Raw genomic sequence first — 13,173 nt, 5'->3', positions numbered from 1 at the left:
TCAACCCCAGTCTGTCTTTGGCTCGGAAAAAAATCCAGGAAACTGGACACAGTGGTGCACCCCTGAAATTCCAGCTATTAGGGAGGCTGAGGCAGGATAATCACAAGTTCAAGGTCAGATTGGGCAACTTAAAGAGAACCTGTCTCAAAATAAAATAAAAAAAGGCTGGGAATGGAGTTCAGCAGTAGACTGACCCTGGGTTCAATCCCTCCCTCCAAAAAAAAAAAAAAAAAAAAAAAAATCCAGTGGAGCTGGGGTTATGAGTCAGTCATAGAGCATTTGCCTAAGTGCGTGCGAGGCCCTTGGTTCGATCCTCAGAACCACATAAAAATAAATAAATAATATAAAACAAAGGTATTGTGTCCAACTACAACTAAAAAAATATTGAAAAACATCCAGGGAATTAGAAACCTTTCGATTCTTTCTCTTCTTCCTATTTCTTTCTTTTTTTTTTTTTAAAGAGAGAGTGAGAGAGAGACTTTTTTAATATTTATTTTTTAGTTTTCAGCGGACACAACATCTTTGTTTGTATGTGGTGCTGAGGGCCGCACGCATGCCAGGCGAGCGCGCTACTGCTTGAGCCACATTCCCACCCCTATTTCTTTCTTATACAGGTAGAATTTTTTTACTTCTTCCATCCCACCTTTGCCCACAAGAAGAGTGGAATGTGGGGAGTGTACCACCTGACCATCTAAATCTTTCTTAGGAAGCTCCTCCTGCAGGCTGGGATGGGTCTTCTGTTAATACTTAGACCTGGAGGCCCATGTTGGGCACCAACCCTCCATGTGTCTTTCCCAACCCTTGCCCTGCCCTGGAGGGGCATTCGAGAAGAATGAACACATTCATACCAGCAGGGCCAAATCCTCCTCCACTGGGCAGAAAGTCAGGAAGATAAACAGAGAGGGCACCTGACTGCCCCCCACACTTTAGCTTGGGGGAGGGTTGGGGGAGGAGGAGCACAGTTTGAGTTGAGACCCATCCAGAAACCTTTCTCTGCACCTATCAGGAACCACATTAGAGCTTCATTAGCTTCTCCTTCTCTGCTCTGATCTTGGATCCCTGGGCTCTCCTCCTTCCACCTCATCCACCCACGTCAGCTTAGCCTCGCAATATGGGAAAGCACCCCAGTGTTAGCATTCTGGTTTGCTCTCCTCTGAGCTCTGCACAAGCTGTTCCCTCTGATTGGAAGTTTTCCCCAACGTGTTTTACTCTTGCCTGACCTTGCCAAGTGCAAAAAGCCTATTCTTAACTGGTCACATGTCTTCCTCTGCACTCCAAGACCCTCTGCACTTTCCCGTCACTGCATCATCACTGGTAGCATTGCCAGTAACTTGTCTGTCTCCCCTGATAGTTCTGGGTAAACAAGGGCTTCATCTTGCCTGTGCATTACCATGTCTGCCATGCCCAGACCAGTGCCTGGCTCCTGAGAAAAGTATTCATTCTGTGGTATAGATCAGATGGAGAGTCACTTTCTGTTGAAGAGGAGATTTGAAATCAAGAGCTCCTTTGCTGGAAGTAGAGGAGAGGGGAATTTCCAATCCCCCCATAGGCATTCTCCTAAGGAGCCCATTCCTTCCCATCTCCCAGTTTAGTGCTCCCTGGCCCCATGTGGTTTGCTCTTCAGGTCTATTGCCCCATCACCCCCCAGGACACTGAGGTCCCTTCTCTCCTCAATTTATTTTTAGAGTCATTGCCCACCACCTTGTATGTACTTTCTAATTCTTCTTCCCAAAGTGGAAGTATTCTTTTAGGCCACAGTATTCTTTCAGTCTCACAATGGATCAGACAGTAGCTTAGACCTCAGTTGTGGAGTCTGATGGCCTGAGTTTCAATTCCAGATTTATCACTTAACAGACTATGAGTCTGAGCAAGTTAGTTCATGTTACTATACCTCTGTTTTCTTCCTCTTCAAGATGAGTCTACTACAAATATCTACTTGATGGGATTATTAATTATGTCTGTGTGTATAGTAGCCAGCCTCCCAAAGAGATTTTTTTTTAATATTTATTTTTTATTTATCGGCGGACACAACATCTTTGTTTTGTATGTGGTGCTTGAGCCACATCCCCAGCCCTCCCAAAGAGATTTTAAGGAAAGTTCTCTCCTGGAGGTGGGTGCAGTGGTGCAAACCTGTAATCTCCATGGCTTGGGAGGCTGAAGTAGGAGGATTGCAAGTTCAAGGATCTTACAATTTAGCAAGGCCCTGTCTCAAAATAAAAATTTGAAAGGGCTAGACTGGATGTTGTGGCCCACGCCTGTAATCCCAGCAGCTCAGGAGGTTGAGGCAGGAGGGTCATGAGTTCAAAGCCAACCTCAGTAAAAAGCAAGGTGCTAAGCAACTCATGAGACTCTGTCTCTAAATAAAATTCAAAAAAAGGGCTGGGGATGTGGCTCAATGGGAGAGTGTTCCTGGGTTCAATCCTTAGTACTAAAAAAGAAAGGAAAAAAAGTTCCTTTTTGGTATTCATCCTGTTGTATGGTCTCTTCCCACAACTAATAGGCTCATCCATGTAATCAATGGGATTTGGCAAAGAGGATGGTATATAACTTCTGAGTTCCATCTTTAAGATGGCAATGTGACTTCTGCCTTGATCTCTTGGATCTCTTCCTCTGGGAGAAGCCAGCTCTATGTTACAAGGAGACATAGTGTTGCTTTGGTAAGATCCTCATGTCAAGGAACTGAGTTCTATTGCCAACAGTCAATACCAGCTCTCCAGCACCAACTGGCCAGGCATGCAACTGCCACCTTGGAAGCTGATCCAACAGGCCCAGTCAAAACTTAGATTTCTGCAGTCCTGACCACAACCTAGCTGGAGACGCTGAGCCAGAGCCACCAACTTTAGCTGCTCTCAAATTTCTTTATTTTAATGACATATAATTGTACATTTGTGAAAATTTTATATATATATGATCAAATCAGGGAATCAGGGTTATTAGTATCTCTATCCTCTTATACAATTGTCTTTTTGCGGGCGGTGGGTACTGAGGATTGAACCCAGGGGCAATTTACCACTGAGCTACAAGCCCAGTCTTTTTATTATTTATTTTAAAATATTTCATTAACATGCACAAATTGTACATAATAATGGAGTTCAGTGTAATATTTCAAAGCATGCACATAGCATGCACTAATCAAATCTAGCTTCCACCTTTCTATTTTTTTTTTTTTTTTTGAGTAAAAGTCTAAATTGCTGAGGGTCTTGCTAAATTGCTGAGGCTGATTTTGAATTTGCAATCCTCCTACCTCAGCTTCCTAAGTCTCTGGGATTATAGGCATGCACTACCACACCCAGCTCTTTTCTCCTTCTTTATAAAATATGTAATACATTGTTGGGAACTATGATTACCTTACTGTCCTGTAAAATACTAGAATGTATTCCTCCTATGTAACTGTATTTTGGTGACTGTTGCTCTTGACTTTCTGTTGCACAGAAATTGTTGAGAGAATAATTTTTGTTTTAGGCCACTGAGTTTTTAAATAACTTGCTACACAGCTATGGATACACATCCAAAAGCTTTGGATGGCATTTCACACTATAACCATACAAATAAGTCATCATTAAGTCCATTTTATAGGTAGGAGGATTGAAACTCAGGCTGGTAAAATAATGTTCCTGGTACACACATCTAGGAAGTGAAAGGGCTGCCAGGACATATAATGCCAAGTTCTAGGCTTATTTTTTCTACTCCACTGTTCCAGTTATCTATTTTTTTTTAATCTTTTTTTTTTTTTTTAACATGGTGCTGAGGATCGAACCCAATGCCCTGTGCTTGCCAGGCAAGCGCGCTACCACTTGAGCCACATCTCCAGCTCAGTTATCTATTGTTAAAAAATAATAATACCTACTGAAATAAAACAACCATTTTATTATGCCCCTGAAGTTGGTGAGTCAGGAATTCTTTTTGTTTTGGTACTGGGTATTGAACCCAGAGGTGCTTTACCACTGAGCTACATCCCCAGTCCTTTTTTCTTTCTTTCTTTCTTTTTTTTTTCTTTTTTCTTTTTTTAGTTGTAGATGGACAGAATGGCTTTATTTTATTTGTTAATTTTTACATGGTGCTGAGGATCGAACCTAGTGCCTCACTCATTGCAGGTGAGCGCTCTACAGCTCAGCTCCAGCCCCAGCCCCAAAGCTTCTTTGTGTGTGTGTGTGTGTGTGTGTGTGTGTGTGTGTGTGTGGTGTTAGGGATTGAACCCAGGACCTTGGGCATGCAAGGGAAACACTTTACCAACTGAGCTATATCCCCAGTCCCCCAGTCCTTTTTTATGTTTTATTTTGAAACAGAGTCTTGATAAGTTGCTGAGGCTGGCCTCAAACTTGTAATTCTGCTTCAGACTCCTGAGTTGCTGGAATTATAGGCGTGTACCACTTTACCCAGATATGGGTTAGGAATCCTAACAGGATACATGGGGATGATTTATTTCTGTTCAATTATGTATGGAGCCTTACTTGGAAAACTGGAAGTCTGGGGGGTAACCAGACATCTGGGGGCTATATCATCATTCGCGTGTCTGGCTATGGATGCTGGCCTTTGGCCAAAACGCTTTCATGTAGACTCTTCCTAAAGCTGGGCTTCCTTGTAAATGGTGACTGGGTTCCAGAGTGAGCATTCTAAAAGATGGAAAATAGAAGGTGCCAGTTCCTTAAGGCCTGGGCCCAGAGAATGGCACAGTGTCACTGGCCCGCTGTTCTGTAGTGAGTTGGCTATATGTACACAAAAAAGAAACACAAGATGCTGTCTGAGGTGGCCTCCGGGAGCCTGTGACTTCTACACCAATGTCCAGCCCTCAATAAGACTTCATGCCCCCAGAGTAAGCTAATTCTTCCTCCTTTGGTTCCTGCAATTGAACCCAATGATGCTAATCCGGGAGCCACATCCCAGCCCTTGGAGAGAGTCTGGTTCAATTGTCCAGGCTCGCCTACAGTCCTCTGGGGATTACAGTCTTGAGCATGCCCACCCTGGCCTCAGCTAATTGTTCACATGAAGGCTAGCATATTGAGAAGGCCAGGTGTTGAGAATCCTGGTCTCATGGACCCTACTAAGACCCCCCACCCCAAGGAGGACATGCAGGGGTATAATGGGAATGTGGTTTCCCCTAGATGTGATCCTTAAGTCTAGCCTATTTTCAATATGTCTAGTGGCCAGTAGTTTGAGTTTCCTGTTCCAATTGGGGAAATGTCCAATCCTAACCCTCAGCTACTGAGGGAATTCAGAGATTTACAGACTTTTCAGTGTTGCCTGGGTTCCCTGTGCCTTGATTCCCCCTTTCCAAAGGGTCCCCAAGGGAGACTGGGAGTCTGGGGAGCTGCCAGAGGCTTAGCCATTGCTGAGACCTGCTTGGGAAGGTGGCTCCCTGCATTGGACCTGGGCCAAGTAGTTGGCATTGCAGGCAGGAGCTACAACCCAGCTGAACATTGTCTTTAATAAACTGTTTTCTTTGAAAAAAAAAAAAAAAGAAAGAAAGAAACACAAGAGCTGGGGGTATAGCCTAGAGGTAGAATGATTGTCTAGTATGCATGAGACCTTAGGTTTGATCCACAGCAACACGCACGCACACACACACAAATAGTGCCAGAGGTCATGGCCCATGTCTGTAAGCCCAGCTGCTTGGAAGATTGAGGCAGGAGAATTATAAGTTTGAGGTCAGGGATGGCAAGTTCAAGGCCAGCCTCAGCAACTTAGACCTTGTCTCATAGGTAGATAGATAGATAGATAGATAGATAAAAGGATGGAGATGTAGCTCAGTGGTAGAGGTACTTGACTACAAAGCAGGAGGCCCTGAGTTCAATCCTCAGTACTGCAAAAATAAATGAATTAATTTAAAAAATAGAAAAGAAACACAAACTCTATCAGCTTCCGATGCTACCTGTTCATGAAGGGCTTAGCAGAGAAAGTAGATCAGGCTGGGGATTATGGCTCAGTGGTAGAGTGCTTGCCCATCATATATTAGGCCCTGGGTTTTATCCCCATCACTGCCAAGAAAGGGAGTGGGGGGGAGAGACAGAATATGAATGTACAGGGCTGGGGATGTGGCTCAAGTGATAGCGGCTTGCCTGGAATGCGTTCGGCCCGGGTTCGATCCTCAGCACCACATACAAAGATGTTGTGTCCGCCAAGAACTAAAAAATAAATATTAAAAAAAAGAATATGAATGTACATCATCAGAGCAAGGGAAGGGCCTAGAACTGTCAGGGATGTGTTCTGGTGCCCACCATGTGCCAGGCATAATGGAAACAAAGATAACAAACCCTTAGGCAGTGGTTTCACAGGGCAATGCATGGACTAAAGGGAAGAAAGTGAAGAAACATCATCAACTTGATGTAACAGGTGCCACAGCTGAGAGCTGCCCTGAGAAGCGACACTCTACTGTGCCCCAGGAGCCAAGACAGCTTTGCAGAAGTGATGTCTGAACCATATCAGAAAGGTACCCCAGGTGGAGGGACAAGCCTGGGCAAAGACAGACAAAAGGAAACAAAGTATTTGGGCAAGTGATTCAGTATGGCTTCAGGGATGGGATGGGTGAGCAGTGCTGATAGGGAAAGTTCCAGAGACATGAGGGAGCCAGAGTCAACGGAGTGTTACTACAAAGGCAGATCACTTGATTGATAATAAGAAGTGAGTTTGTGGGCATTCAAGGAAGAAGGAGGAAGAGGATGTGCATAATACAGTTGGCACTGACATTAAACTTGAGAGCAATCACAAGTGGGCAGTAGGGTCAGGGAGGAAGGAGATAGAGGGATGGAGGGAATGGGAGTGGAGATTCCAGTTAGATCTCCATGATAGAGCTATGTTTGCATAGCTCTGGGCTGAAGAGCAGATGAAACAAGTGGGAGCTGCCGATGGAAATCTTTGACCACCATGGTAAACAGAGACTAAGTCTATATTCTGTAGGCAAGAAAGAAGCAGGGAGTACAGGGGTTATAGTGGTAATACTTAATGAGTGTTCATAATATGTCAAGCCCAGTCCCAATCATTTTATGTAAATTTGGATGTCATGACAATCCTATAAGTACTACCGCATTTCATTGAATATAAGATATTATCAATTGTAATACATAACATTTTTTGTTATTGCTAAGATAAAATACATATCTTTTACGTCATGGCATGACTTCAGTTTAAGATGAATTCTGATTTCAGAGATGTTAAAATGTAAAAAGGAAAAGAAAAAGGCCATGGAATCAAAGAAATACATAATCTGCATTTAAAAGATGAAGAGGGAGTGCTGAGGTTGTGGCTCAGTGGAGCCAGTAGTAGGAGCCAGCACTCAGGTTGGTGCTCAGTAGAGCACCTAGCATGTGTGAGGCACTGGGTTCAATCCTTAGCAGCACCTAAAAAAAGTATTGTGTCTATCTACAACTAAAAATAAATAAATAAATAAAATTCTGAAAAAAAAAAAAAAAGATGAGGAAGGGTTGGGCTGGGCATCATGGCTCTTGTCTGTAATTCCAGCTACTCCAGAAGCTAAGGCAAGAGGATCACAAGTTTGAGGCCAGTCTCAGAAATTTAGAGAGGACCCTAGCAACTTAGTGAGACCCTGTCTCAAAAAATCAAAAGTTCTTGGGGATGTAGCTCAATGGTTCAATCCTCAGGACAAAAAAAAAAAAAAAGAGGAGGGTGGTGGGTGTGTGTGCTCAGTGGTAGGACACTTGCCTAGCATGTGCAAAGCCCTGGGTTCTGTCTCCAGCATTGCAAACACTCTCTCTCTCTCTCTCTCTCTCTCTCTCTCTCTCACACACACACACACACACACACACACACACTGGGGACAATAGACAATGAAGTAACTCAATGGTAGAGTGCTTATCTTGCAAGGCTCTGGGTTCAATTCCTAGTACTACTAAATAAAGAAATTTAAAAAATAAGGAGGAAACAGGCACAGAGGTGTTAAATAACTTGCCCAAAGTGCAGTTAGAGAGCCATGATTTGAAATCAGGCAGCCCAATTGCAAAACCCCTAAACCCAAGTTCTTTTTTTGGTACTGGGGATTGAACACAGGAGCCCATAACCCCTGAGCCCCATTCCCAATCCTTTTTATTTTTAAATTTTGAGACAGTCTCACTAAGTTGCTTAGGGTCTCCTTAAGTTGCTGAGGCTAGCTTTGAACTCACGGTCCTCACCCTCCAGAGCTGCTGAGATTACAGGCATGCACCACTGTGCCTGGCCAAAACCCAAGTTCTTAACTATTTTGTGATGCTAGACAAGAGGTTGTGAGCAATATGGAGTTTTAGGAAGACTAGTGTGGCCACTGACATTGAGATGGATTGGAAGGGAGCATGAAGAGTCAGATGATGCATCTGGGAGATTGGGGTTCGTTATGAGAGAGTACAGGATGAGGTGGAGACCATGTACAGTAGGGACAGATAGGACAGAGGTTCTTCAAGAATTGGCAGGACTATTGGGCATGGTGGCACATAGCTATAATCCAGGGACTAAGGAGGCTAAGCCAAGAGAATCACAAATTCAAGACCAGCCCCAGCAATTTAGCAAGACTCGACAACTTATTGAGACCCTGTCTCAAAATATAAATAAATAAATAAATAAATAAATAAATAACAATCCCCAGTACTTGCCCCCTGCAAAAAAAAAAAAAAAAAAGACCAGGACTGAAGCCAGGTGCAGTGGCACATGCCTGTATCCCAATGACCTGGGAAGATGAGGCAGGAGGACCACAAGTTTCAGGCCACCCTGGACAACTTACTGATACCTTGTCTCGAAATAAAAATGAAAAGGACTGAGGATAGCTCAGTGATAGGATTCAATCCCTAGTAACACACACATACACACACACACACACACACACATACACACAGGCAGAAATGGACAGTTGATATACTGAATGTTGGGTTTGAAAACAAGGACAACTCCAAGTGTTGAGCCTGGAAAGCAGACAGTGTAGGAGGGTACATGGCAGCTGCAGACACTATTTATCAGATGAATAAATTGTATAATCTTGGACAAGTTGTATGATCTCCGGATCTCATATTTTCATTTGTAAAACAAAGGAATTGGATTAGAATGTTCTCTTGTGGAAGGGGTAGGAGGTCCTCTCCCCATCCCCAGGGCCTCTATAGGCACCCTTAGGGCAGCAGTTCGAACCCTAGCTACAGGTTACACAAACCAAGACCCTATATGAGACCACTTAATTCAGACTCTGGAAGACCCAAGCATGAGTAGTTTTAAAGCTGTTCAGGTGACTCAGATGTGCAGCTGGTTGAGAACACTTGCGGAAAATCCTCCAAGTACCTGCTTTGAAGACTACTAGACTAAGTGAGGGTTGGAATCCCTTCCAGTCCTAGTTGCTTAGATTTGAGACTTGTGGTTGGTGACAGACCTCCCCTCCCCCCCACCATGTTCGTCTTCCATCTGCTACATCAAAAACTCCTGATAGAGAATCAACACCAGGATTTCTCGACCATGAACTGTTAACATTTGGACAGTATAATCCATTATTGTGAGAACTTTCCTGTCATCATAGGTGGTTTAGCAGCATCTCATGTCTCTATCCACTATGTACAAGGAGCATCTCGACTCAATCAAAACAATAAAAAGTATCCAGAGGTTGCTAAATATCTACTGGGATAGAATCTGAGGAAAGACATTCTACTGAAGGTCTTGGTCCCCTCACTGCCCTCCCCCTTGCAAACAGAGGACAGGCAGAAATGGAGAACATAGTATCACAGGTTTAGTTGGGCCCAGCAGGAGGAAGGCCCTTCCAAGGAGTCCAGGGCTGCTCAACATTAACACAATAGAGGGACAGTGTGCCAGCGGGCTGACTGATGTGGTCTCAACAGAGAGGGAGGGAGTTTTCCAGAACCCTCATTCCCGGATTCCCAATCAGTCATAGGAGCGCTCAGAGCAGCTTTGGGGGAAGACAGCCCTGGCTTTCCCGGAATGGGCAGAAGGGGTGTGGGAGTGGTGGTGTGTGTCTAGGGGATTCTTTCCTTCTGTAGATAATTTTCTGGCATGGCCCACTGCCCTGGTCTGATTGGTGGAAAGCTGGAGGGGAGGAACTTTCCAGCTGTGGGTGCCTGGGTTCCTCTGATGTTGGGAATCATCATGGAGATGTTTAGGTTGTAGGGTCTGGAACAATTAAACTTTTGCATTGGCACTAAGGGGTGGGCTTAGTGCCAATGTGGATGTTGTGGGTACACATATTCCTTAGAACTGCAAGTGGGGAGACTGTAAGCATTTTCACAAGTCACCATTTGCTTGGAGGTGTCTTTGCTTGAAGGTGTCGGGACCTGAGGGAAAACAGAGGATGATAAGCTTCAAAGAGTCAGGGGAGGGAGCTGGGAGGAAGGAGGGAGGGTAGTGGTGAAGAGGTGGCAGTCTGCCCTAATCCCGCAACTCACTCCACCAGGAGGCTCAGAGCACCCAGAAGCAGGACAGCTCCAAAGACGGAGAACAGCAGAATCCTGGCTTCCCGCAGATCGTGAGTACCTGCGGGGAACCCAAAAGGCCATGAATGATCCAGGGGATGATGTCCGCGGATGTTGGGGGAGACTATCGGCTTAGGGATGTGGGCTGGGCGGGGCCGAGTTGGGAGTAAAGACCTGGGAGGCACCGCTTTCGGGGCCAACAGGACGCCTCGATGCCCTCGCAGGTGGAGCAGTTGTATAGGATGGTGCTGCCCCCTGCAGGAGACAGAAGGAGCGTAGCTGGCCGGGGAAGCCCTGGCCTCCACCCTTCCAGCTACCCAACTTCCTCCCCAGCTGCCAGGCTCTCCTTGCTAGGCTCTAGGCCTCTCATCCTTTCCATTTCTACTCACGGCAGGCTGGGGCACAAAGAGCTGAAATGAAAGACAAGAAGAGGATGGAGGTGGATGAGCCACTCAGCTACATACCCCATTGTCCAAGATCCTAGGCACCCCTTGATGCGTGCCCTTCCAGCATCTCACCTTCCTTGGTATACTGGGGGATCTTGGTCTTTTGAAGCCATTGCCAATATGAAGGGAGTGAGGAGAAGGACCCTTTGATCTCTGAGGAGGTAGAGAGCAGCCCTATTGCCCTGGGTCTCAGGAGTGCCTGTTTGCCTCCCCCCCACACACACATACATTCAGCCCCCTTCCTGGTCAGCCCTCCCTTCTCCACCTGCCCTGTGCCCTTCCCAGACTCCCATCCTCCTCCTTGGTGTCCTCCCAAGCCCCGAGGTTTCATCTTCCCTTTGACCTCACCTATGACCCTCAGGACTCTGTGAGTCTTCTCTGTGACTTTGTTCATGGTCACCTCATCTGTGGAGATGGGCAAGGAACAGTCATTCCCTCACCAGCCAACCCAGGTTGTTATGCTGGGCTCTTTCCTGGGATCTGAAGTTTTCCCAGGAGAGATCAGAGTGTCCAATGTGGACTGAGGCAGTGGCTGAGGGTCCCAGCTGAAGTCAAATACTGTCTCCCTTGCACAGGAACTGTTGGTGGTCCTGTCCCTGAAACTCTGGTCTTACCTAAGGCAAAGGCTGAGAAATCTGGGGAAGCCCATTCCTTCCACTCGGCCTTCAGTTGGCTGCTGAGCTGAGCCAGGCGACCAGGCAAGTCATGAGCCGGGAGGCGACAAAATATACAGGCCTGGGCAGCTGCCAAGAAAACTCCACCTACTGCCAGCATCCACATAAGGCCTACTGAGGGACGGGGTTGGAGTTAGTCCTAACTAGGCTAGGAAGGCCTCAGGATGCTTTGTGAACCTGGGAGGTTCTAGAGTATTCTAGAACAACTAGAGGTTCTAAAGTGTTCCAGAACAATGTCATTGCTCCATCCTTGGTTGGTGTAAAGCTGGGGCCTGAGGAATTGGGAGACAGCAGAAGACATCTCTAGTAGAAGATAAAGTAGGGCTTTTATTGCAAGGGGACAGTGGCCTTTATAAGTTTGTGGTTACAAAAGCTATTTTATTTTTCTTCTTGTAAATCATCCATGATAAACAATGGGTGACTCCCCCACTGAAGAAGTTGTACATGTGTATCCCATCCACTCAGGGACCCAGAAATCCCATCCCTTCTCATATTCTCCCTCACTTTCTCAAACTCTTCATCTCTTCTCTGCCCAGGGCAGCCTTGGGCCTTCCCCAGCTATCTCCTAGCAACAGGCCCATGGTTACCCCACCAACTAAGAGTCCCCTATAGGTTCCAGAGGCCCAGCTAAGTCCAGTGACTTCTTTTACTTCTCCCAGGAAGATCCTTGTGACTCAAACACAATCAGGCTCCTCCTGCCTACGTGGTGACATGGGCACATAAACATAAATGCCTGTACACACACACACACCCTGTGATTAACTAAATCTCAGTTTACTCACACATATACCATGGATAAACTTGTGCCAGAACAGTTGCTGGGCAACCCCAAACAGGCCTGGACATACAAAGATCAGAGAAGGGCCATCACATAGACACCACAGTCAGCAACACTGATGGAACCAGGGTACCAGGAACCCACGTATCAATCAGACACACTGGCTAATATGCACTTACATACAAATGAAGTAAGGCCAGTACATAAAAAGATACCACCCTCCTCCCCATGGCCAGCTTCAACTACAATATGGGATCCTTTAAAACACTTAGAATTCCAGGGAGTGCTCCAGCCCCCTTGCTAATGGGGATTCTCCTAGCTCCCTTATGTCAACCTAGGGTGGGCTGTGATCTTTCTGTTTCCCCCTCCATAGGTGGCTTGAGACACAACGAAGAATCCCCTTTTCCATGTTCCAGAGCGTTTTGACCTTTCATTGGTCAGGCCAGTCCAAGCCACCCAGTGCCAGAAGGGGAAGCCACAGTCCAGGAGACTACATTAGGACAATCCAAGTACCCCCTTCCCCCTAGACTTCAGTGTTCCTTGGGGGTTTTGCTAGGTCTAACCTGGGCATGGAGGTGTTCCCCACTTTTCCAGACCCCTGAATATTGAGCTTTAATTAAAGAGACATTATAAGTCTCCAGCCTCAGGCAAAAACAAACCAAGGGAACCTTCACTGCCTCTTTCAGGTAAAGCACCAGTTCACACCCTCTGGACCACTTGTGAGTCCTTGGTGGGCTCAGTTGGGAATTCCAGCCCACATCTGGGCTCCAGTCAGATGCACTGGGACCCTTGACTCTCATAGCTCCCACACCAGAGCTAGAAAGAGGCTTCAGGAAGCTTTTATCCCCTTAACCTGCCCCTCTCCCCCTCCTCCCCACCATCAAACTGAG

At 46.0% G+C, this 13,173-nt stretch overlaps 1 protein-coding gene across 1 annotated transcript; it reads right to left on the bottom strand.

The window, feature by feature from the left end:
- Positions 1 to 10,204: 10,204 nt before the first annotated feature.
- Tmem95 (transmembrane protein 95) lies at positions 10,205 to 11,611 on the bottom strand. Its single transcript, XM_076871398.1, has 7 exons — positions 11,446 to 11,611; positions 11,180 to 11,236; positions 10,904 to 10,984; positions 10,775 to 10,795; positions 10,560 to 10,640; positions 10,359 to 10,446; positions 10,205 to 10,247 (listed from the first exon to the last, which is right to left on the bottom strand). The coding sequence occupies exons 1-7, from the start codon at positions 11,609 to 11,611 to the stop codon at positions 10,205 to 10,207; spliced, it is 537 nt and encodes a 178-aa protein (XP_076727513.1).
- Between the last annotated feature and the right edge of the window lie 1,562 nt (positions 11,612 to 13,173).

Source organism: Callospermophilus lateralis, chromosome 11 (assembly GCF_048772815.1).
Source record: "Callospermophilus lateralis isolate mCalLat2 chromosome 11, mCalLat2.hap1, whole genome shotgun sequence".
In the NCBI taxonomy this organism is placed as follows: domain Eukaryota; kingdom Metazoa; phylum Chordata; class Mammalia; order Rodentia; family Sciuridae; genus Callospermophilus; species Callospermophilus lateralis.
Note: the sequence above shows the minus strand (reverse complement) of the source record. Positions and strands in the feature narration are given on the sequence as shown.

Bases quoted from the DNA above. Each gene is read 5' to 3' on its own strand.
- Tmem95 (XM_076871398.1), bottom strand. From the start codon at position 11,611: ATGTGGATGCTGGCAGTAGGTGGAGTTTTCTTGGCAGCTGCCCAGGCC. The intron at 10,796-10,903 runs GTGAGATGCTGG...CTTTCATTTCAG, and splicing joins CCCCCAGTATACCAAGGAAG to CTCTTTGTGCCCCAGCCTGC. The intron at 10,248-10,358 runs GTGAGTTGCGGG...GTTTTCCCTCAG, and splicing joins GCTCTGAGCCTCCTGGTGGA to GTCCCGACACCTTCAAGCAA.